This window comes from Lynx rufus, unplaced genomic scaffold (genome assembly GCF_022079265.1).
Source record: "Lynx rufus isolate CCGP_SWC_20201006 ecotype Redwood Valley unplaced genomic scaffold, mLynRuf1.p SCAF_7, whole genome shotgun sequence".
NCBI lineage: Eukaryota > Metazoa > Chordata > Mammalia > Carnivora > Felidae > Lynx > Lynx rufus.
Window position 1 is genome coordinate 130283076 of NW_025814889.1, and position 22735 is coordinate 130305810.

General features: G+C 52.2%; 1 protein-coding gene across 3 annotated transcripts; it reads right to left on the minus strand.

Moving 5' to 3' along the window:
• Positions 1 to 6425: 6425 nt before the first annotated feature.
• LOC124501458 (apolipoprotein L2-like) lies at positions 6426 to 20271 on the minus strand. 3 transcript variants are annotated; one of them, XM_047065655.1, is made up of 6 exons: positions 20068 to 20271; positions 19858 to 19969; positions 12904 to 12946; positions 12614 to 12720; positions 11562 to 11680; positions 6426 to 7985 (listed from the first exon to the last, which is right to left on the minus strand). In XM_047065655.1, exons 5-6 carry the CDS (start codon positions 11672 to 11674, stop codon positions 7127 to 7129), a joined length of 972 nt encoding a protein of 323 aa, XP_046921611.1. In that variant the 5' UTR covers positions 11675 to 11680; positions 12614 to 12720; positions 12904 to 12946; positions 19858 to 19969; positions 20068 to 20271; the 3' UTR covers positions 6426 to 7126. The 3 variants fall into 3 exon arrangements, with proteins under 3 accessions (XP_046921611.1, XP_046921612.1, XP_046921613.1); XM_047065656.1 differs by lacking the exons at positions 19858 to 19969; positions 20068 to 20271 and adding an exon at positions 19431 to 19502; XM_047065657.1 differs by lacking the exons at positions 19858 to 19969; positions 20068 to 20271 and adding an exon at positions 14741 to 14770.
• Positions 20272 to 22735: the final 2464 nt, after the last annotated feature.

A 22735-nucleotide genomic window follows, 5' to 3' on the forward strand; every position in this document is an offset into this window, starting at 1 on the left:
TAAAGGACTTTGTATACTAGTATACTAAAAATTCTGAGAACTCAATAATAAGAATACAACTCGAGTTTTAAAACGGGCAATAGATTTAAACAGACACTTCACCAAAGAAGATAGATGAATTGTTCACAGGCACATGATAAGATCACCGACATCATTATTATCAAGGAAATGCAGATGGAAACATCAGGGAGGCACCGCGACACTCCCATCAGAACGGCTAAAATGGAAAAGACTACCAATTCCAAGGACTGGCAAGGATATGGAGCAACCCACGCTGTCATGAACTACTGAGGAGAGCCTGAGATGTACGACCACTTTGGAAAACTACTTGGCACGTTCTCCAAAAGGTAAACATTCACCTACCATACGACACAGCCATTTCACCCTTAGCACGTACCCTGGAAAAACGCAAGCATGCCCATCCAAGAGTAGGACAAAGCAGCCTTGTTCACAATGGCCTCATATTAGATACAACCCCGAAGCGGGGGGGGGGGGGGGGGGGGCGGGGGGGCGCCTGGCTGGCTCTTTCGGCGGAGCGTGTGACTCTTGATCTCAGGGTCATGAGTTCGAGCCCCACGTTGGGCATAGAGATGATTTAAAAAGAGAACCTTGAAAAGAACAACAGAACAGAATAGAAAAGGATGCAAATGTCTGTGAACAGGGTAAACAAAATGTGGCATATCCATACGCATCACTCATCAGTTTTAAAACATGAACTGCGATACACACAACGATGCGAGTGAATCTCAAAAGCATTACGCTGGGAAAGAGAGTATGTACAAATATATACTATATTATTCCATTTATATACAATTCCAGGAAACGCTATGTAATTCTATTTATACACCATTCTAGGAAATTCTCTCTGCATAGTATTTCCACGCTGTACATGCAATTTATATGTGTCACTATAGCGACAAAATACCAATCGGGGGTTGCCTGGGGCTGGGAGAGAAATGGGCTGGAAATAGGAATCTTTTGGGATCATACATGTGTTCTGTATCGTGATGGTGTTTAAAGCTTCAGCTGTTAAAATTCTTTTTTTTTTAATTTTCTGAATAATACGCTTTTTTTTTCAGTTCAACCATCATTTTTTGTTTGTCCTTTATTGTATTGTATGTACGTATGTATTTATTTAATGGAATTTATTGTCGAGTTGGCTAACATACGGTGTTTACGGTATGCTCTTGGTTTTGGGGGTAGATTCCCGTGATTCGTCGCTCACATACAACACCCAGTGCTCATCCCAACAAGTGCCCTCCTCAATGCTCATCGCCCATTTCCCGCGCCCCCATCAACCCTCAGCTTGTTCTCTGTATTTAAAGAGCCTCTTATGGTTTGCCTCCCTCTCCATTTGTAACTATTTTCCCCCTTCCCTTCCCCCATGGTCTTCGGTTAAGTTTCTCAAGACCCACATGTGAGTGAAAACATATGAAATCTATCTTTCTCTGACTGACTTATTTCACTCAGCATAATACCCTCCAGTTCCATCCACGTTGCTGCAAATGGCAGGATTTCATTCTTTCTCATTGCCAAGTAGTATTCCATTATATATAAACCACATCTTCTTTATCCATTCGTCAGTTGATGGACATTTGGGCTCTTTCCATAATGTGGCTGTTATTGGAAGCGCTGCTATAAACATTGGGGTACATGTACCCCTATGCATCAGCACTCCTGTATCCTTTGGATAAGTTCCTAGCAGTGCTATTGCTGGGTTGTAGGGTAGTTCTAGTTTTAATTCTTGAGTTGTGCACTTGAGCTGGACGTAGTTTGTCATACGTAAAAATTTACCTCGGTTCTATTGACAAGAAACGAGCCGAGCCAGCGCTCTTTCTGTTACATGCATTGCATTTGGGTCCGACAGCATCCACGGCCACATCTCCAGCAGCCGGGGAGTGCAGAGAGCGGCCCAGGTCCCTGCAGCAGGAAGGGACGCTCATGGAGCAGCTGATGAGAATATGCTGTGCCAAGGTCATGCCAGAGGAAGCCCGTGGGATTGTGGGAGCCCAGAAGAGGAGCGTTAGAATCCCCACCGACGGTCTGAGGAGCTCCCTCTGAGGAGCTGAGGGAGTCGTGGAGGATAAGCAGGAGGCGGCCAGGTGAAGGAGGACCGGGCGTGTAGATGGCAGACGGTTGGTCACTAGCCGAGGAACAGAGGAGGAACATCCCGGGAGACGTGGGGGAAGGGGAGGGTATCAATGAGTGTTCAACAAATGACTGATGGAATGAAAGACTGAATGAATGAATGAATGGCAGGAGGACTGGCCTTTCAGGTCCACTTCTTCAGCCACATAAAAACGTCCTGCCAGGGGCACCTGGGTGGCTCAGTCGGTTGAGCATCCAACTTCGGCTCGGGTCATGACTTCACGATTTGTGGGATCGAGCCCCACGTCAGGCTCTGCACTGACAACTTGGAGCCTGCTTCAGATTCTCTCTCTCTCTCTGCCCCTCCCCTGCTCACTGCCTCTCTCTCTCTCTCTCAAAAATAAATAAACATTAAAACAAACAAACAAAAAAGTCCTGCCAATGTCGACACCAAAGGTCACTCCTTAGGTTCTACTGGGGACAATGCTTTCTCCTCGTTCTTTTCTTTTTTCTTTTCTTTTCTTTTCTTTTCTTTTCTTTTCTTTTCCTTTCCTTTCCTTTCCTTTCCTTTCCTTTTCTCATTCCTTTCCTTTTCTTTCTTTCCTTTCCTTTTCTTTTATTAAATTTGAGAGAGAGAGCACATGTGCAATTGGGGGAGAAGGGCAGGGGGAGAGAGAGAGAGGATCTTAAGCAGGTTCCACACTCAGCACAGAGCCCGATGTGAGGCTCAATCCCACGACCCTGGGATCAATGACCTGAGCCGAAATCAAGAGTCAGACACTCAACCGCCACCCCGGTCCCCTCTCCTCACTCTTTCTGTCATTGGCTAGACAGCTCTGTAACCCTGGGGACAGATGTGGCCATGGGAGGGGTGCAGGCCCCATTGGGACACCTTTCCAACATTCACGTGAGCTAAGGCTCCGGCAGACTGGATGAACACGAAGATAACTCAGAAGAGACCAGTAGGCTGTGGAATTCAAATTCAAGGTGTAGCAAAGGGGGAGAGGGTAGGACTCTAGTCAGGAGGCCAACACACCCCATCGGTGGCCCTTTCCCCAAGTCACACGTCTTTGGGCCTTTGAGTTTCCAGGCGTTGGGTGACCCATGCGACTGCTGTGGTAACATTGCTTCCAGTAACCTCTCCTCCATGTGGAGGTGAGACAAGCCTCGGACACCCTCCGTGGCTCCTCTTTGGCCCCTGGTCTCATTTCATACAGGCCCAGGGATGACCTTATCTGGTTTCTTAAGGTGGTCCAGCTCCTTCTCAAGCCTGGGTAGTGTCGGCCCTGTTTTCTGGGTCAGAGCGCCCTCCTTCCTTGTTCTTCAGGGTGTAGGCCCCGGTTTCCCATTGTTCGCATGCCTCTGGCGTCCACCACGCAGGGCCCACCACACTGGAGACAGGAAGCCAAGAAGTTCTAGATCTACCAGTGGTTTCTGTCATGGAAACAAATCTGGCCCCTCACTTCCCGGAGCCGGGCGATTCTGTCGGTGAGTTCATCTGCCACCAGCCTAACACCCAACTCGGACCTAAACACCGCCCATGATTCCCACGCCCAGCCCCTTGAGTGTGTCCCAACCTCCCTGACCGCTGTCCCTCTGACATCCCAGCGTCCCCCTGCCTTTGCTTCTCAAGGTGCAGACTCACTTCCCCAGCTATATCCTTGTCACCATGAAACTCACGAATTCACTTCTGAAACACTCCATTCTGATCTCCCTACTCAAATCTGCTCAGAGCTTAGCCTTCCCTCCGTGGTTCTTATCAAACCCTCATCTCTAGCCTTGCAAAGTGCCTTTGGCCATTTTCTCTATCTCGTCTCCCTCGTGCGGGTTAGTGTCCCCATCATCCTCTCTGGACCCTGCCCCTTCCAAGATCTAGCAGCAATTCGACACCGCTGTCTTTCCTGATCCCAGCTCAAGAGCCCTCCGAGGGGCCAGCTGGATTTCTGCCTGTTGCGTCTGTCCAGCCTGCTGTGTACCCCTCGGCCTTTCTCCCCGCGGGTTCAGCTCAATTAACACATCATCTTTCCATGTGCCAGGATTAGACGCTCCCAGCATTCGCATTCTGACGGCAAGTACAAACTCTGTCTTCTAAACCAGTCTCCTGACCCTCTGAGCCACCAGATGCCTACATATGAGCCTTTCAAATTCTTAGCTGCTGGGTTTTTAACAATCCCACGGAGATTTTTTCGCTACTTGAAGGATAGTGGAGACGTCACAGCATCTGAAGGATCAGGGCCCCCAGCCCCCGGGGTTGGTTCACCGATACAACCCTGGGGTCCACTGTCCTGCGGCTGAGGCAGACACCAGGAACTCTCCACATCCACGGTCACTGTATGATGGGGAAGGACAGCCCCTGTGTCCTATGATCTTTCATCTCAGAGGCTGGCCCCACCCAGTTCCTTCCCTGTTGGCGGATGACATTCAATGAAAACAAAGAACAGGGGTCTCTGGGTTGAGCATCTGACTTTTGGTTTCAGCTCAGGTCATGATCTTGGTTTCAGCTCAGTCGGTTGAGCATCTGACTCTTGGTTTCAGCTCAGGTCATGATCTCACGGTTCGTGAGTTCGAGCCCCACATCGGGCTCTGTGCTGACGGCATGGGCCAGCTTGGGATTCCCTCCCTCCCTCTCTGCGCCTCCCTTGTTCTCTCTTCCAAAAAATAAATAAACTCATAAAAAATTTTTTTCAAAGAATACCAAGAACAGAGTTTGTGGTGGCTGATCTGTTGCTCCTGGCCATACCCAATGCTAACCATCCGAAGGCGTCAAACCTCACGCCTTGAGTGCTCTCTACCTCTTGGGGAACACAGCAGAGGGGTTGCACGTCACAGTTCTGGTCTGTAACGGGATGAATGAAGGGCGGTGAGGAAAATAACAGGCCGCGGAGCCAAGAATTATTCCACTCGCCAAAGATTAGGAAGCCTGAAATAGCAATACTACTTGTTTTGAGTAGAGCCTTAGATAATTGGACAAGGCACAACAGGCATATGGAAAGGCATCAAGGGCTAGGTTACTTAACGTTGGGGGAATACCTGGCGAATCCTTCTCTTTAACCCCCGTGCAGAAAATCACTGGTAATGAGTCCTGGGTGACAGCTAGACCTGAATGCTCGGCGAAGTGTTTTGCACCTTCCCCTAGAATCTGATGGCTGGTCTGGTGAACCCATAGGACCGCCATTTATCTGGCCAGCCACATGACAAGGATGGCCGGAGTTTCCTCCCGTCCACCCTGCTGGGAGAGAACTGGAACAAGGCAGTTCTGGGAAGAAGGGATGTCAGGTGGGGTCTGGGAAAGAAAGAAGAGAGAGAGAATCGCCATGATTCCTGGGTGGGGAAGGGAAGGCCTTGACATGCTTGACATTCCGTGAGGGAGGGAGGGAGGAGGAAGTCTGTGGGGTTCAAGACTCGGCCCTCCTGCCCACTAGAGAAACACGGTCATCTATCACTCAATCCCAGGTTCTGGACACCAGCTGAGGAAAACGCCTGTGCTCAGTCCAAAGCCCGATGTGGACAAGCTCCCCCTGGGTGTCCCAGTGGCGCCTGCAGCGTGCTGAGGTCTGAGGAAAAAGCAATGGAGGACTTGCTCCCTGAGAGCCCAGAAGACAAGCCCATGGGGAAGGGAAGTCCAGAGCCCAGGCGATCCCCTCGATGAACACAACAGAGGCCTGCTGTATCAGTCCACATTTATTGAAGTAGCTTATAGAACACAAGACTGGGAGAGCCACATGAATCTGAAATTCCATCTTGCTGGGCGCCTGGGTGGCTCAGTCGGTTAAGCATCCGACTTCAGCTCGGTTCATGATCTCGTGGTTTGTGAGTTCAAGCCCCGTGTTGGGCTCTGTGGTGACAGCTCAGAGCCTGGAACCTGCTTTGGATTCTGTGTCTCCCTCAATCTCTGCCCCTCCCCCGCTCGCACTCTGTCTCTCTCTCTCTAAACTAAAAAAAAAAATTGTTGAAATACCATCTTGCCTAGTACTGTCCCCCACCCCCCCCCAGACGATGAGGAAACTGAGGCTCAGAGAGGCGATGTCTCTTGGCCTCAAGCTGCTTGATCTCCTCGACATGTGGCAAGATTCCTCGACCTGTTGCTGGCGTCTTCCGCTTTTCTTCCCTTTTTTGTTTTTTGTTTTTTTTCCCCAAATCAACCACTATTCCAACTCAGCCTTTGGAACTTCATCGGTGTCTCGGTGTGCCCTGGTCCCTAAGAGCAGCAGCAACTTGCCAAACGTTTCCCCCACCCCACTGCCATCGTCCCCACCGCCAGCACTGCGGCCAGCATCCTTGTCGCGGCCACCAACCGTCACGAGGAAGTCGCCGTCTACCTAAGGCGAGCCTGTTGGAAGATGAAGGTGGGTCGAGACAGGAAAGGTAGGGCTGGAGTCCCCTCAGCAAGGGGGGGAGTCCGTCCTCGCTGGCATGTCCCTCAAACCATGGGGAGGGTCAACAGAGAGGCACTTCTCCATATGCCAACAATTCTAACTGTAGTATTCCTGGCCTTCCCACGGCTTGTTCCTCCACATCTCTCTTGAGCCATGTCCTCCGTGTCCTCTTTGGTCCGTCCCCCTCACTCTCTAGCCCCCTCCCTCCTTCTTCCAGCTTCCGCCTGCCTTCCTTCTCTTTGACGCCCCTGTCATTGGCATTAATCCCTCCCCCCCGCCGTGTGCAGCTACAGAAATGCCAAACTCCTTTACACCACATTCCAAAAAATTTTTAATTTTTTTTTAAGTTTATTTACTTATTTTGAGAGAGAGAGAGAGAGAGTGAGCAGGGCAGGGGCAGAGAGAGGGAGAGAGAGAGAGAATCCCAAGCACCCTCTGCTGTCATTGAGGAGCCCCAATGCACTGTCAGGGATCGAACCCACGGGCTGTGAGATGGTGACCTGGGCTGAAACCAAGAGTCAGATGCGTAACTGACTGAGCCACCCAAGCGCCCCTCAAAAACTTTATTTGGCCCCCTCTTCCCCTCTCATGAGGTACCTCCATGCCTTTGTCCCGCACATGACCCTGCTCCCTGCCCTGTTTGGAGGTCATGGGGCCGGGCCCTACTTTAGTCTTTCATACATCCGGTTGAGCTCCTTCAACTTGCTCTCTAGCAACTGGGCCTGCTGTCTCAGCCTTTCAGCCGACTCTGCCTTTGCCCCCTGATGCAGGTGCTTTGACTCTTCCACAAGGTTGGCCACATCCACCAGAAGGGAGGTGATCACGGTGCCCACGTCCATGATCCGGGCTCCTCTGGTCATTGCCAGAACAGTGCCTCCAAAAACTTTCTTCACCCGCTTGTCACTTCGAACTGAGACTCTCCCAGCTGTCAGGAACCTCTTGGCATGGGCTGCTAAGTGAGGACTGACTTTGGCCAGCCTGATGGCACGAACATTCTTTCCAATGTTTCGCAGGACTCGCACGAAGCCGTTTGTTACGGAAAACATTCGGGGTGTGTCCTGACACAGACCCCTTGCAATGGTCTTCCCTCTGTTATCACCAGCTGATGTCAGGCGACGGGCTTTGGCTTCCGCGGACGACGTGATCAAGTGCTCCGCGATGCTGCTGGACACAGTGGTCACAGCAGATGCTGTTCGCAGCCCCATCCCCGTTACCAAGAGTGACACACTGATCCCTGATGTCACAGGTGCCAGAATCAAGCCCAGGGTGGTCAGGACCTCAGATATCATGCCGGTGGATCTGGCCACGATGTTGGAGATGGTGCAGCCCCTGTGTACCTTGTCAACCTTGTCCGCCAGCTTGTGGAGCCTTCGTATTTGCCCCTTAAGCTCCTGTTTCAACCGGGGATACTCGTTCAAAAACCTCTCCTCCAGGTGGTCTCTTTGGATCCTCTCTCTGCCCTCCATACACAGGTCTGCCTCCAGCTCACACAGACCTGCGTGTAGCACATCCGCCTCCTCCCTGGAAAGGTGAAGGTCAAGCGATTAGGAAAAGCTTAGCTGTCAAGTGGGCTTGATTCCATCTTTCCCGCATCGACCGCAGGACGTGCACTACAAATCAAATGGACAAGAGTTTGACAGATGCGAAGAATGTTTCTTGCCATGTGACACACGTTCTGTACCTTGCTCGTGCTCCATAACACATACTCAGCCAGGGAATGAATACGTGCTCCTCTTCAGATGCTCTAAGTGGGAGGCATGTTTTTAAGGGTATTTATTTATTTACTTCGAGGGGCGGGTGGGGGGAAGGAGGAGCAGAGGGAGAGGGAAAGAAAGAATCCCAAGGAGAGTCTGGGCCGTTGAGATCACGACCTGAGCCCAAATCAAGAGTCAGACGCTCAACCGACGGAGCCACCCGGGCGCCCCAACTGGTAGGTATTCAGGAAAGATGGCTTCTCGCTCAAGGGCAGGTCAACACTCTCAGCGCCACAGTGTTTGTAGATGAACAAAGGGAAGTGGCATTGGAGCAGAAAAACCTTCGTTCGGAGAAGCTTGGTGTGTACGGAAGGATGAACCTTACCCACAGAGAGGTCTGCCCTCTGCCCTTGGCTACTGGGAAGTGACCTCTAGGCCCCTGCCTGGAATGGTAAGGGTCCTAGAAGGATAGGACTGTCTTCCTTTGCCTGGGCCTTTGGCCTGACATTGCGACGTATGATGGGGGCTTTGGGTCATGTGCTATCGGTTCTGACCTACGGAGGCACTAGAAACTAAAGGCATGGGTGTGACCTCAAGGAGGGGCTGGAGATGACAGGTCAGCCATGCAGCGAATGTCATTGGGCCCCCATAAAACTCTAAAAGACTCTCTCCTTGATCTTCTAGGCCCTCTTTTTGACTAGGTGCAGTGCCTATGTAGCCTGTCGACCTTGGCCTTTTGTGTCCTGTCCGTGACAGCCTATAGTGCCCAGGCTTCGCAAGAACCCTGTTAGGTCAGTTTAATGAGAATCTTCCCACTCTTGATAACGGATCACCTTTGATATCTGATCGAATCCCACCTTTGATGTGGAAGCTCTTTTTTTTTTTTTTTTTTTTTTTTTTTTTACTTTGAGTGTGAGAGAGAGCACGAGCAGAGGAGGGCAAGAGAGAGAGGAAGAGAGAGAATCTCAAGCGGGCGCCTCACTGTCAGTGCAGAGCCCGGCACGGGGCTCGATCTCGCGAACCGGGAGATCATGACCTGAGCTGAGTCAGACCAAATCAAGAGTCGGACGCTTTCCCGACTGAGCCACCCAGGCGTCCCTGATGTGGAAGCTCTTGACCTGCCTTCAGCAAGAACCCTGCTGGGTCCGTTTAGCAAGTGTCGTCCACCTTCTCTTAGTGATTTCTCATCCGCCGCCCCCGCCCCGCTCTTCGGCTATAAATACCCAGCTCTGTATCCGGAGCAGAGTCTGATCTCCCTTCTATGGCCACAGCCCTGAATTAAGTCGTCTTTTTAATCAACGTCAAAGTGTTTTCTCTCACAGTGTGAGCTTCCCTGGCGGGCCATGCTCCATTTGCACTGTCACAGATTGAACGCAGGACGGTCACGCGTCCGGGGGAGGACGACGGAAGCTTGGCATTTGAAACCCTCCCAGACCCTTCCCCATGCGTCTCTCCCCGTGGCCACCTGCACCCTTGCCCGGAAGACGGCGTGACTGAGTGTGACAGCTCTCGGTGCGCTCTGTGAACACTTTCAGGGAATCATCCAACCTCACGGCGGTTTGAGGACCATGGCCCAGTGACTGCCCCGTCTGACTGAGAAGCAGGACGTCCGTTACCCTGGTTCCCCCCAGACTCTTCCAGTTCACATCATTGACTCCCAACCCACCACCCAGCACCCCCAACCTCTCAGGTGTCATCAGCCTAACTCACACCTTAGCTGGTGACAGCTTCATAGGCATGCACATCAACACCATGTGCAACTTTTATGAAATTGCTTAAAGATATGAGAGACTTGGAGAGCCATCTGTATGAAACCCTAAGCCTGAAAAGACCACATTTGGACAAGCTGGTGGAGGAAGTACTTTCCCCTCTGGTGGGGACTTGTGCGTCTCCCCAGAATTGAGTGCAGAATTAGCAGCTGCCCCCTGTGATGCCACTAGTTGTCGCAGAGCCACGTTGGCTCCCACTGGTCTGGGGCCGCTCTACGTAGAAGAGGATGGGGCGCCTGGGTGGCTGAGTCGGGCAAGTGTCCGACTTCGGCTCAGGTCATGATCTCGCGGTTTGTGAGTTCGAGTGCCACGTCGGGCTCTGTGCTGACAGCTCAGAGCCTGGAGCCTGCTTCGGATTCTGTGTCCCCCTCTCTCTCTGCCCCTCCCCTGCTCATGCTGTCACTCTGTCTCTCAAAAGTAAACATTAAAAAAAATTTGTAAGAGGAGGAGAGGCTTCCAAATGGTGGTCAAGACCCCCCCAGCTCCCAGGCAAAGTATGGAGGAGACAACACCCCTCCCCGCCATGGCCCTGCATGCCTAGTGCTGAGGAGATTAAAGAAGGAAGGGAACAAATGTCCCCTCTCCCTCTCCCAGGACCTCGAGTTTTGTGCCGAGAGCTTCACTCAGTCCTAGCCTTGCTGCCCAAGTTTACCTAGTCCTCCAACCTAGACTTCCTCTTGTCCATCCCGGCCTTTGGACAAGACGATTGCCCTTGGGCCCCCACCTTTGACCTTGCAGTTCATGCTAAGGCCTTCGCCATAATCTTATCAGGTTGAGTTACTGTTTACATTGAACAAATGACTAATAGACTACACACCCAGAAACACAGGGCTGGACAGAGATAGAGTCGGGATTCAACACAGCTTGGTCCAACTCCACTCCAGTCTCTCCACCTCGTGGGCCAGCAGGACCCTGCAGTATTCATACAACTCCTTAGATGGGGAGGGAAGGCTTTAGTCCAAATGCCCAGGGGCACAGACTGGTACGTCAGCGTTCTTCGGACTGGTCCCTCATCTCCAGGAAGAAGACCCTTGGCCCCTGTCTCTTCGTGGCAATCTTCTAAAAAGTTAACATTGAGGCCCCTGGGTGGCTCAGTCGGTTGAGCGTCCAACTCTTGATTTCGGCTCAGGTCGTGATTTCATGGTTCATGAGTTTGAGCCCTGAGTCAGGCTCTGGGCTGACAATGTGGAGCCTGCTTGGGATTCTCCCACTCTCTCTCTCGCTCTCTCTCTCCCTCTTTTTCTCTGCCCCTTCCCCAGTTGTGCTGTCTCTGTCTCTCTCTCAAAATAAACAAGCTTAAAAAAAAATAAAAAGTTAACGTTGATTGAGCACCTACTATGTGTCGGTGACGATGCCAAGCCCTTTACGTACATTATCTTGGTTTCTCCCCGATAAAATTGAACAGATGAAGAAACCAAGGCAGAGATAGGTCTGCTTTAGGTTCAGGCCCAAGGTCACCTAACTTGCCCTCTGCAGGTCTCATCTCTTCTCAACCCGAGGCCATTCCCTGCCAGCAAATGCCATGGGAGACATATTCCTCACGGATTGTTGAGAAGGAGCACACTCAACCCCAGCTCGAGGATACTGCCACGCGGAGATCCGGGGACCACCTTGGGGCATCCCCGGGGGGTTACCTGGACAAGTTGGCCTCAGCCATGAAGCTCTCCCAGGCTTCATGGTCAGTCAGCAGGAGATGTAGTTCATCCCAGCTCACTGAGTCCTGGAAATACTCAATGATATCCTCCATATCGCTCTGTGGATGGGGAAAGAAAAGAAAAAAGTGAAGAGTTGTTTTGTTTTTTTCTTCTTCCTGCTTCGCTAAAGGAGAGAGGAAACCGGGGCTTAGCTGGAGGGAACCCACAACACTAAATCTGTGTATTCACTGCAAGCCAGCCTAGGCAGGGGTATTGAGGTGAATACCCTCAGGCCTCGCCTCAGCTTTCACATCTGATATGTCGGGGGCTTATTCCTGAGACACGGGCAGGTGGCAGCCGGGGGGTGCTGGGGGAGGGGAGGTTTCCACCTGGAGCTGACAGGGTCCGTGTAGAGGGGACAGCAACGAGACTCAGGGCCAGCATACTGTGTGGCAGGTTCCGGCCCAGATCACATACACACATTATATTTGATCGTTACAACAACATAAGGGAATATTCTCATTTTACAGGTGAGGTTAGGCAAGGCACCCCGGGTCACACAGGTGGGAGGTGGCCAAGGCCACCCTGGGGTCCAGTTCAGTGGCCCACCGTCCCTCGTGGACCAGCAGTCAGGCCGGCCGCAGGGCGAGAGCTGGAGGGAATGGCTTGGTAAAGCCCCACAGTCGTCCCCAGCCGGGCTGGACAGGTCAAGAGGGCAGGAGAAGCCTCCAAGGTGACTAGTTCAGGACTCCTTCCTTCTCTCCTTCCCCCCTGCTGTCCCCCACCTCCTGTGGGCTGTCCCGGCCTCACTTCTGGGTCATTGGATGGGCGGCAGGGGGAGGGAGGAAGTGAGCACCTTTGCCATGACCCTGAGAAGAGGACAGGAGGGAGGGGCCCCTATGGACTCCCGGACCAAGGGTGGGGGCTCCCCCTTGGTCCCTCTTGAAGGGCCCAGGACACTCATCAGTCCCCTTCAAGGGACTGATTCCGCTGTGGGTTAACTCAGCTGGAGGCACTCCCCCAATTCCGGGAATCATCTGGAAGGTGACTACCTGGGTAGAGCCCACAGGCTTCTTGGGTATGGTGCCAGCAGTGGGATCTCAGACTTTTCCCCCCAGCTTGCGTCTGCGTCCCAGTCGGAAGGAGGGGTCGCTTCACCCTTGAGAAAGAGAGAACAAATTGTGGGGTCAAGTGTGAGCCAGCGGTGACCACAGGGAGCAGCAAGGAGCCAGGTCCCTGGTGGTTCCCTCTGGGAAGGTCACAAATGCCAAAAGGGACTTAACCTGATATGTCCGTCTGTCTCCTGGCCTCTACTGGCTGCTATTTAAGGAAGGTTACTCACCTCACTCCAGCTTGTTCCCAAGCCAGGTCACAGTCCTGCTGTCCTGTTGGGGCACAAGGAGAAGATAATCAGAGAGGGAGACTGCCATCTGAGAAGCTATAGAGGCAATAAAACCAAACACAGAAGAAAAGATGGGACGGAATGTTCTAGAAGTTACTCGAGGTCAGGCACATCTGTGTTGATTAACTGACGATAGCTAATGTGGATCAAGTATCTAGGAGGGGCAGGGCTCCTTATGGTTCCCTCACTGATTAGTCACACACACTCCATGAGGGGGTGCTCTTGGGGTTGCCATCTTATTTTGTTTTAAGGTTTGGGGCTCCTGGGTGGCTCAGTCGGTTGAGCGTCCGACTTTGGCTCAGGTCATGACCTCGCGGTCTGTGGGCTCGAGCCCCGCGTCGGGCTCTGTGCTGACGGCTCTGAGCCTGGAGCCTTGCTTCGGATTCTGTGTCTCCCTCTCTCTCTGCCCCTCCCCTGCTCACATGCATGTGCTCTCTCTTTATCTCTCTCTCTTTCAAAAATAAATAAAACGTTAAAAAAAAAAGTGGGATGATAACATGAGTTAAACTAGAATAGAGTGAACTCTAACCTTCAACAGATATATTTCCTAGCAATATGTCACCCACTCACATAGGCACCCATGGGTGTTTCTTACTCAAAGGTAGCAAGACTCGTTGGGGGGGAACTGAATTCCTGGATTCCACGGGTCTGCAATGTCCACACTCCAGGGGGCAAGGATGATTTCAGGGAGGTTCAGAGCCGTGCTCAACAGGGCACCCATGGGGAAGTCCCAACAAATTACATCTAATAATAATAATAATAATAGATAATGATCATTATGATCATGTTTAATTGGGCCAGGCTGAGTCAGTGAAAAGCCATGAGTTCCTAATAATATTCAAATGAGGGCAAATGAGACAAAATATACAAAAAAAAGGTAGCTATAAAGGTGAAAAAAGGTAGTTATAATTAATCTTAATAAGAAAGGGAGTCTTAACATATATGGGCATTTTGGGGGCACCTGGGTGGCTCAGTCAGCTGGTTGAGCAGCTGACTTTGGCTCAGGAAAGGCCGGGAGGCACCTGCATGGCTCAGTCAGTTACGCATCTGACTCTCGATCTCGGCTCAGGTCATGATCATGGTTCATGAGTTCGAGCCCCGCGTCAGGCTCCGCACTGACAGTGTGGAGCCCGCTTAGGATTCTCTCTCTTGATCCCTCCTCTCTGCCCCTCTGCCATTAGTGCTTTCTCTCTCAAAATAAACTTAAAAAATACATATATACCTATGGGCATTTTCCCCCTTCTATTTATTATATGATTGTGATAAGGGACCAAGAAAGAAAACCACAAGAGGCCCTGACATTGGCTGGCTAGCCTGGCACTCCCTCCAGGTAATATTCCCTCCCTTGGCTAAAAAGAATGACTGTTACTTCTCTAGCAAGTTTTGTCCTTGTTCTGTTCTCTCCCTTTTTTTTTTTAATGCATATTTGTTTCAGCATAGAGTCCAACATGGGACTGGGTCTCATAAACCATGAGATTCATCATGGCCTGAGCTGAAATCAAGAGTCAGATGCTTCACTAAAAGGCAACCGACGGAATGGGAGAAGATATTTGCAAACGACATATCAGATAAAGGGTGAGTATCCAAAATCTATAAAGAACTTATCAAACTCAACACGCAAAAAACAAATAATCCAGTGAAGAAATGGGCAAAAGACATGAATAGACACTTCTCCAAAGAAGACATCCTGATGGCCAACCGACACAGGAAAAATGCTCAACGTCACTCCTCATCAGGGAAATACAAATCACAACCACAATGAGATACCACCTCACACCTGTCAGAATGGCTAAAAGTCAACAACTCAGGCAACCACAGATGTTGGCGAGGATGCGGAGAAAGAGGATCTCTTTTGCCCTGTCGGTAGGAGTGCAAGCTGGTGCAGCCACTCTGGAAAACAGGATGGAGGTTCGTCAAAAAACTAAAGATAGAACTACCCTACGACCCAGCAATTGCACTACTAGGCATTTATCCAAGGGACACAGGGGTGCTGTTTCAAAGGGACACACGCACCCTCGTGTTTATAGCAGCACTATCGACAAGAGCCAAAGTCTGGAAAGAGCCCAAATGTCCATCGATGGATGAATGGATAAAGAAGATGTGGTGTATATAGACAATGGGGTATTACTTGGCAGTCTGAAAGAATGAAATCTTGCCATTTGCAACTACGTTGGTGGAACTGGGGGGTATTATGCTAAGCGAAATTAGAGAAAGACAAATATCATATGACTTCACTCATGAGGACTTCAAGACACAGAACAGATGAACATAAGGGAAGGGAAGCAAAAATATAAAAACAGGGAGGGGGACAAAACAGAAGAGACTCATAAATATGGAGAACAAACTGAGGGTTCCTGGAGGGGTTGGGGGAGGGGGGAGGGGCTCCATGAGGAAGGGGGCACTAAGGAATCGACTCCTGAAATCACTGTTGCACTAGATGCTAACTTGGATGTAAATTAAAAAAAAAAAAAAAAAAAAGAGTCAGACGCTTAAGCTTAATCGACTGAGCCAGGCATCGCCCTCTGTCCTCTCCTGGGCTAGATAAGATTACTGAGACACGCACTGATAGAAATGCCCCCCCTTTCGGCAGCACAGCACCCCATCTAGAGCGGCCCTGTTTCCTTAAGAGCCTCCCTCAGAGCCCAGATCCTAGAATCAGTTCTAACGCCCTCTTCCTCAACCACAGGAGTGTGCCTGGCGGCTTCAGGCTGAAAGGCACGGAAGGTAAGGGTGTGGATCTACACGGTGGGTATCATGGGTTCTACCGAGGAGGAAAGAACGCACACAGGCAGCTGTCAGGGGATCAAGGCAGGCCCAGCAAGGGTGCGGCCGGCTCCCAGCAGGTTATCTTCCTCTGTCCAAACCACTGCTGCCCTGGTCATTTGCTGACACTGATCCGTTTCTAGCTACTAATCTTTGCTCTCAGCCTTGATGTTAACGACAAAGCAATGCTCGCGGCCTCTGCTGCTTTCCAGCCCGCCAGTTCCCACGCACCTCCACCTCCTCCCAGGCCACCTGCCTCCCCCTTCACCCTGCTGCCTCTCATGTTGGGGCCTGGACACCAGGTATGTGTTTTCTGGGCGCCTCTTCAGTGACGGGCGACTGTCCGGCCCGGCCTTGGCCACAACAAGACACAAGGGGAAGTCGGCTTGGGGGGGGCCTGGGGCCTTCCTGCTGCAAGGGACAGGCGGGAGATGAGATCTGGCTGGCCGTCTTCTCCTTCTTCTGCTTTGAATGCTGCATGACCCTGGGAGCCCAGGCCGCCAAGTGACATCATGAAGCATGAGCTCCAGAGACCAGGGGGACTGCGTGGGTAGACAGAACCAGACCCTGGATGACACCAAACGTTTGCAGATGTGTCTGCACCCTCGGGCTCATCCTTCCCGTCCTGTGCTGTTCTTGGCCTGGCCCTGACCCTTGTCTTGGGTGTCTGCTGGGTTTTGATCCTGGACGTTGCTCCCTCCTGCTTGGTTCGTACGTGGCCGGGGGGGGGGGGGTCCTCACTAGCCTGCTGACTGGTCAGTTCCCGGCCAGGTTGTTGGGAGGAGGAGAAGAGAGGGGCCTGTCCCGTGCGACGACGTGGCCCAGAATGGGAGCCCTCCCATCCTCACCAGCTCTAAGCTCTCCAGATGCGGTAGGGCAGAGGTTCTCACCAAAGCATCTCCCTGCAAGTGGCTGCGGGATATCCTCCTCGGGTAGGGAAAGGGGAGGCGAAGACAGCACCAGATTCAAACTCCTTAGCCTGGCGCCCCATCCCCCTGTCGCTGCTACTCCTGTCTTCCTCGTTGCCTTGGTCCAGGCACCCTCACGGACCCCGAGCTTCCTTGCTTTTTTTTTTTTTTTCCTTTCTCTTTTAAAATTTTTATTTTAAGTAGGCTCCACCTCCAACGTGGACCTTGAACTCACAACCCCGAGATCAAGAGTCGTTTGCCCTACTGCCCAAGCAGGTCCAATGTTCTGCCCCTTGCTTCTGCTGCTCCGTCCCCCTGGAAAGCCCTTCCCCACCCTCCTTAACTTGTAAACGTTGATCTGTGCGTAGATGCCCAGCTCAAAGGCTCCCTCCCCTGCCTGCTTCTCCCCCGACCCCACCCTGTTACTCTCCAGGCTCTCCTTGCCTGTGCTCTGTCCTCTCCGTGGTTCTCTGTATCTTCTCCAGCCTTCTGTTTCCTCCACTCTGAGCACGCAGAGGCCCTGTCTGTTCCCTGCCTCATTTCCTATTCTGCCCGGGGGCACCCTCTGCCCTCCAGGGCACAGCCAGGCTAAGATCTGGGGTGTAGGAGTCACGGCACACCCCAGTTTCATTCACCGTTGAGTAATTTTCTTTGTCTTTCTTGTCTATCTTGACGAGAAGCTCTTTCTGGCCCAGAACAAATAAGACTGTGCCTCAGGTTTGATACAAATTACCCTATTGATTTAGTGCGCTTTTGACAGGCCTCTCAGATTTCTGAGAGTTTCCATTCACTTCTTCGTGTCTCCGTACTCCAGCCATAATATTTTTATATGAGGAGACAGAGGAAGAGGAAACCGCAGAAAAACATGGGTGTCCCGATGCCTGAGACCCAGAAAGCGCCTTCCAGAGCCTCCCCTCCCCCCAGGGTGGCCAGGCCAGGTGTGGATGTCGGGCCCAGCTCCCTCCAGCCTTAGCCCGATTTTGCTCACTAACTGCTGCCCGTTGGGGAGAAGGGTGGAGGCCGCTTCCTTACTGCTCCTTGGAAAGCACACAAAAAAAGCCGTGTTCCTTTGGATTGCAGTAGCAGCCATTAAAGACGTTCTGAAGAAAGAGAAGGAGTGGGAGGAAGGGGGGGGGAGGAGGAAGAGGAAGAGGGAGAGGAGGGGGAAGGGGGGGAGAAGTAACACCTGGGAGTAGGAGGAAGAGAAGGAAAAAACCAAAAAGCTTGTACAAACTCAATCAATCAACCCCAACAATGGGACGCCTGGCTGGCTCAGTGACTGGAGTGTGCGACTCTTGCTCTCGGGCTTGTGAGTGCAAGCCCCACGAGGGGCAGAGAAAGTACTTAAAAAAAAATAAACTCTTTAAAAATCAATCGGTCAGTCCCAACAGAACCCATACGTAAGCTAGAAAGAAAAAGCTACAAATATCCCGGAAGAAATGTTAAACAAAACAATAATGATGTTGAGTTGGGGCTAACTTTTCTAATCAAGATGGAAATCCCAGACCATAAAGGGAAAGGTACAGCTATTTGACCTGCTAAAAATGAAAAGTTGCAGGGGCGCTTGGGTGGCTCAGTTTGTTAAGCGTCCCACCCTTGGTTTCAGTTCAGTCATGATCTCACTGTTCATGGGATCGAGCCCCACATCGGGCTCTGCACTGACAACAAGGAACCTGCTTAGAATCCTCTCTTTCCCTCCCTCTCTCTCTCTCTCTCTGCCCCTCCTCCGAGCGCCACAGGTCTCTGACTTTCTCAAAGTAAATAAACATCAAAAAAAAAAAAAAGGAAAATTGCACAGGACACTTTAGGAGACACGACTGATGGACGCTGAGAACAGACAAGAGCGGGGCAGGTATGATACGCGACAGATCCTCCAAATCAACATGAAAACACTGAAGCCAATTTTTTAAAAGATGTGAACAAATAGTCGCCGGGGGAAGGGACTCGCCCAGGGTCACACGGCTCTCCGCGGGCAGGGTGGAAGGGAACACCAGATGTTTGGGGAGAAATGAGATTTTAACGACCACATACTAGGTCTGACTCGGCCTGTGTGAACACACAGGGGTAAGTTCACACCCCCACAGTCGTCCCCAGGAATCCCCAGCTTGGTGTTTTAAGAGTACAAAGGTGGGACCGTATCACAATGTGGCCCTTGTCACCCTGGCACCGCCTCCCTTCTTGCTGACAGGGGCACCCACGCCTGCCTCTTCTCTTATTGCCCCACGGCACGCAGGGCAGCGGGGGAAGCCCGGACGTCCTGCTCTGTCTCCCGGTCCAGCCAGGCACCCTGGGCCAGAAGCTCCCTTTCTGGCCCTCAGTTTCCCCGCAGAGCCTGGCACCGAGCAGGTGGCTCAGAGACACTGTGGGCGACACGACCTTGAGTCCTTGATCGTTTGCATCTCAGAAGAAATGCTTTGCCAGTCAGGTCACCGCAGGGAGAGGCTCCCACTCACCTGCCCTCCTTCACCTCCTCTGCTTCCTCCAAATTCCCCAAAGGGATGAGCACCCCTGCCCACTCCCCACACCTCCCCCCTCCCCGATATCCACCTCCCTCCTGGGGTCTGCTCAGGTCGCAGGCAGTCTGGAACCTGGGATGAGCAGTGCCCCCATCCCTCTCCACTGTTTCAGGGCACGGGGGTGGAGGGGGAGAAGTCAGACAAACCCGGCTTCAAGTCCTGGCTATGCCGCTCTTTGGGGCACGACCTTGGGCTAGAAATCCGAGCTAGGATCCCTCTTCCTTCAAGAGCTGTTTGGAAGGTGAGTAGAGGGGCAGGGGTTCCCACCCTCCACACTTACCAAGGAATCATCTTCTGAGCTGAACACCGTCCGGCTTTTCTTTAGCCGTGTGGACCCAGTCACCTGCGGTGTGTGTAATTAACACACAACTCCGGGCCCAAATATATATGGGACTGAAAGGGAAACTGAAAGTCTCCATTTCAGAGCCACTCAGGATGGACACACACAAGCACAGGGCCCGTCCCCCCCCCCCTCAAGTAGGAACCTCAGATCTGACGTTCCAGGTCCTTCTGGCCCCAGCCCTTCCTGCCGTGGGCTTCTGGAAGGATAACCTGCCGCTGAGGGACCGAGGAACCCTCGGCCAATGACCCCTTGCCCCCGCCCCCACGGGGGTCTGTCCCCAGGCCCCTCCTCTCCGCCCCACCCACCTCCCTTCTGGCATTATCCACCTTCCTATGCCAGCACTTAGGACCGACGCCAGACATACCCGGATGCTCGCTGCACATTTGCCATTTTGCGGCTGCTTCAATGCCATCCCCGCGTGGCCTCTAGGCATTTGGGTTGACAGATCCTTCGCCAGGATCACCTGCTTCTACCACCTGGAAAAATCAGGCCTATACTTCAAAGCCTGAATCTAGCATCACCTCCTCTGAGAAGCCCTCCAGCCTCCACGCAGGCAGAGTCCGCTGTCCCCTACCGAGCTCCCGTGGCACCGGGGGGAGGAGTCTAAACCCGCGGCACGCATGCCACCCCGCCACGGTGTCCGTGTCTCCTCTTTGGATCTAATCAGGTCTCACCAGACCTGTCGCTCATGGCAGGGACAGCCCCAGTGCCCGAGGAGGCCCGTCCTTGGCGGCCAGTGCTGATTGCAGGACAGGGCTGAGGCCAGGCTGCTGTTTTCTAACCTCTGCTTAGTTCTGCTTGACCACAGACCTCTTTCTAAGCGCAGGACTTGTCCAGGAAGGCGAGTGTCAAGAAATGGAAAATGAAAGCAGGAAGCTAGGCTTCCTCCCTTGTGTGGTTCCGGGGGGACGCATGGACACAGGGCTGGACGGTGGGCCCGGGGCGGGTGTGAGTTTGCAGATGAGGAAACACGGCTGAGGGGAGAGGGGGTGGCTTTCGTGCAGCAGCTCAGGGCAGGGCGGGGGAGGGAGCCAAGCTCAAAGGCACTTTGTCACTTCGACCCTTGACCCTTGCTTCGAGTTATGTTTTGTCCACCTCTGCTTGTTTCGTGATCTTCTGGTCATTTTTTCTGTAATTCCCCTTCCTCCTGATTCTTCCGCTTGACGGCCAGATAAAAACCACTGTGAGGTACAGAAGTCAATGAACTATCCATACACCTGCGGCCCGATTATCTACCGAGGACGCAGAATGGATTCCCGACACGGATGGACTCCACCAACCAGGCTGGGGTTGCAGACACGTCAAGTGAGGATTAGGCATCTTTTGAGTCCAGGGACATGTGCTGAGCCCCCCCCCCCACTTGGGGACCCTAGAGATCTAGTGACTATAAAATAGGGCTCAACTTGACCCCCAAGATCACAAGAAGAGTCACCCAGGATGACTCCAGTTCCAGAGTGGGGGTGGCAGGGCGGGGTTGGGGCAAAATCATTGGTCAGCAAGCAATTTCAGCCCACTGTGAAGGCAATCCCAACTCAGTGGGAAAGGGACCCTAACATTGCTGAGGGAGGTGTCCCCCAGCATCATCTGGTGGAGGCTGGGGGGAGTCAGCAGGTGGGCACACAGCTAGCACCCCCACGCAGTCTCTCCATCCCGTGGGGAGGCGGGCTCGGTTCAGCCACGCTGGACGTTATGACTTGTATGTTTCAGTGTACCTGCTGCCGAAGCGAGCACTTGACTCGTATGTTTCAGAGCAGGGACGCCACCTCCTGGTTCTCCCTTTCTCTAGGGACAGTGGCGGGGGGGGGTGGGGAGTGGGGAGCTGTAAACTGGGCATGTGACAATGGGGACATCTGGAGTCATAGGGTGGCTGGCAGAGACAGACATCTTAGGATTTCAGAGTGTGGTGAATGCATCCATGCTGATGGCACCTGGTCACTCGGGGGACGTGGAAAGGGAGCCACGGGTCTGGGCCACGCGTTGCAAGGCCGTTAGCACCACGCAGTGGACAAATGCTATTTGCCTTTGCTCACATCGGTGGTAAAATCGGGCGCCGAGTAGCAACTGTCAAGTTCAGGAAGGCTTACAACAAAGTATGAAGGTGACAATTCAGGGTGCCTGGGTGGCTCAGTCCATTAAGCGGCTGACTTCGGCTCAGGTCATGATCTCGTGGTTCGTGGGTTCGAGCCCCGTGTCGGGCCCTGTGCTGACAGCTCGGAGCCTGGAGCCTGCTTCAGATTCTGTGTCTCCCTCTCTGTCTGCCCCTCCTCCGCTTGCTCTCTCTGTCTCTCTCTCAGAAACAAACGCTAAAAGAATTTTTTTTTTCATTACAGACGACAAACTCAAAAGCATCGTCTTAATAATCGTATGTTGAAGCCAAGGCAGGTAGATGTGTGGTTAATGTTAATGTGTGTATGAGGTTTAAGAGAATTGGACGCATTCTCAGAGTGAATAAAGCAGCTTTTGGATTCCAGTTGAAAAGAGGTAATTTCGTAATCAATTTAGATGAATGATTTCAAGTCGGAAAGTACTAAGGGTGTTGCAAATAAACTTCAGCCCAGAGGAAGCAGCTTCAAGTTCAGCAGGTCCCCAAACAGGATGAGTAAGCCATGGTGGGCGTGGGGATGGGCTGTGAGAGCCACGTCACCAGACATTTCCCGGGCGTGTGTGTGTGTGTGTGTGTGTGTGTTGGGGGGGGGGGCCGAGAACCAACCTCTACCCCCAGCAGTCAGGAGACCAAAAAGAAAAACTTCTTAAAGACGTCTTTGCAAAAAGGTGACTTTATTAAAGCATGGGGACAGGACCCTTGGGCAGAAAGAGCTGCACTGGGGTTGTGAAGGGTAACTCATTATATACCCTCCGGTTGGGAGGGGGTCAGGGATAGAGTATGTCTCTAAGGAATTTTGGAAGCCAGGTTTCCAGGACCTTGAGGGGCTAGCTGTTGCTAGGGAAACACCATTTATCACCACTTAATAAAACCTCAGTCATGAGACCCCCCCTCAGATGCATATGGGAGGGCATAAGCTTGGAGCATGATTGCCAGCATATATCCTGGGGCAGTTGACATAAAGGAAGTAGACTTCTAGGACCCTCGAGGTTGGAACAATGTTAAGCCAATGTTCTCCTTTGCCCCCAGCAAAGTGTCATCATCAAGGGAGCTGAGCTCCTAGAGGGAGGTCACTCTGCTGGTTTCCAGGACTTGGCAATGGGCTGTAGGCAGTAGGGAAGTTAATTTTTCACTTGCC

What these genes read in the sequence shown, in the direction of transcription:
- LOC124501458 (XM_047065655.1), bottom strand. Translation starts at nt 11,674, where the DNA reads ATGGAGGATATCATTGAGTATTTCCAGGACTCAGTGAGCTGGGATGAA. An exon ending in GCTGAGGCCAACTTGTCCAG is followed by an intron (nt 7,986 to 11,561) that starts GTAACCCCCCGG and finishes TCACCTTTCCAG; the next exon opens with GGAGGAGGCGGATGTGCTAC.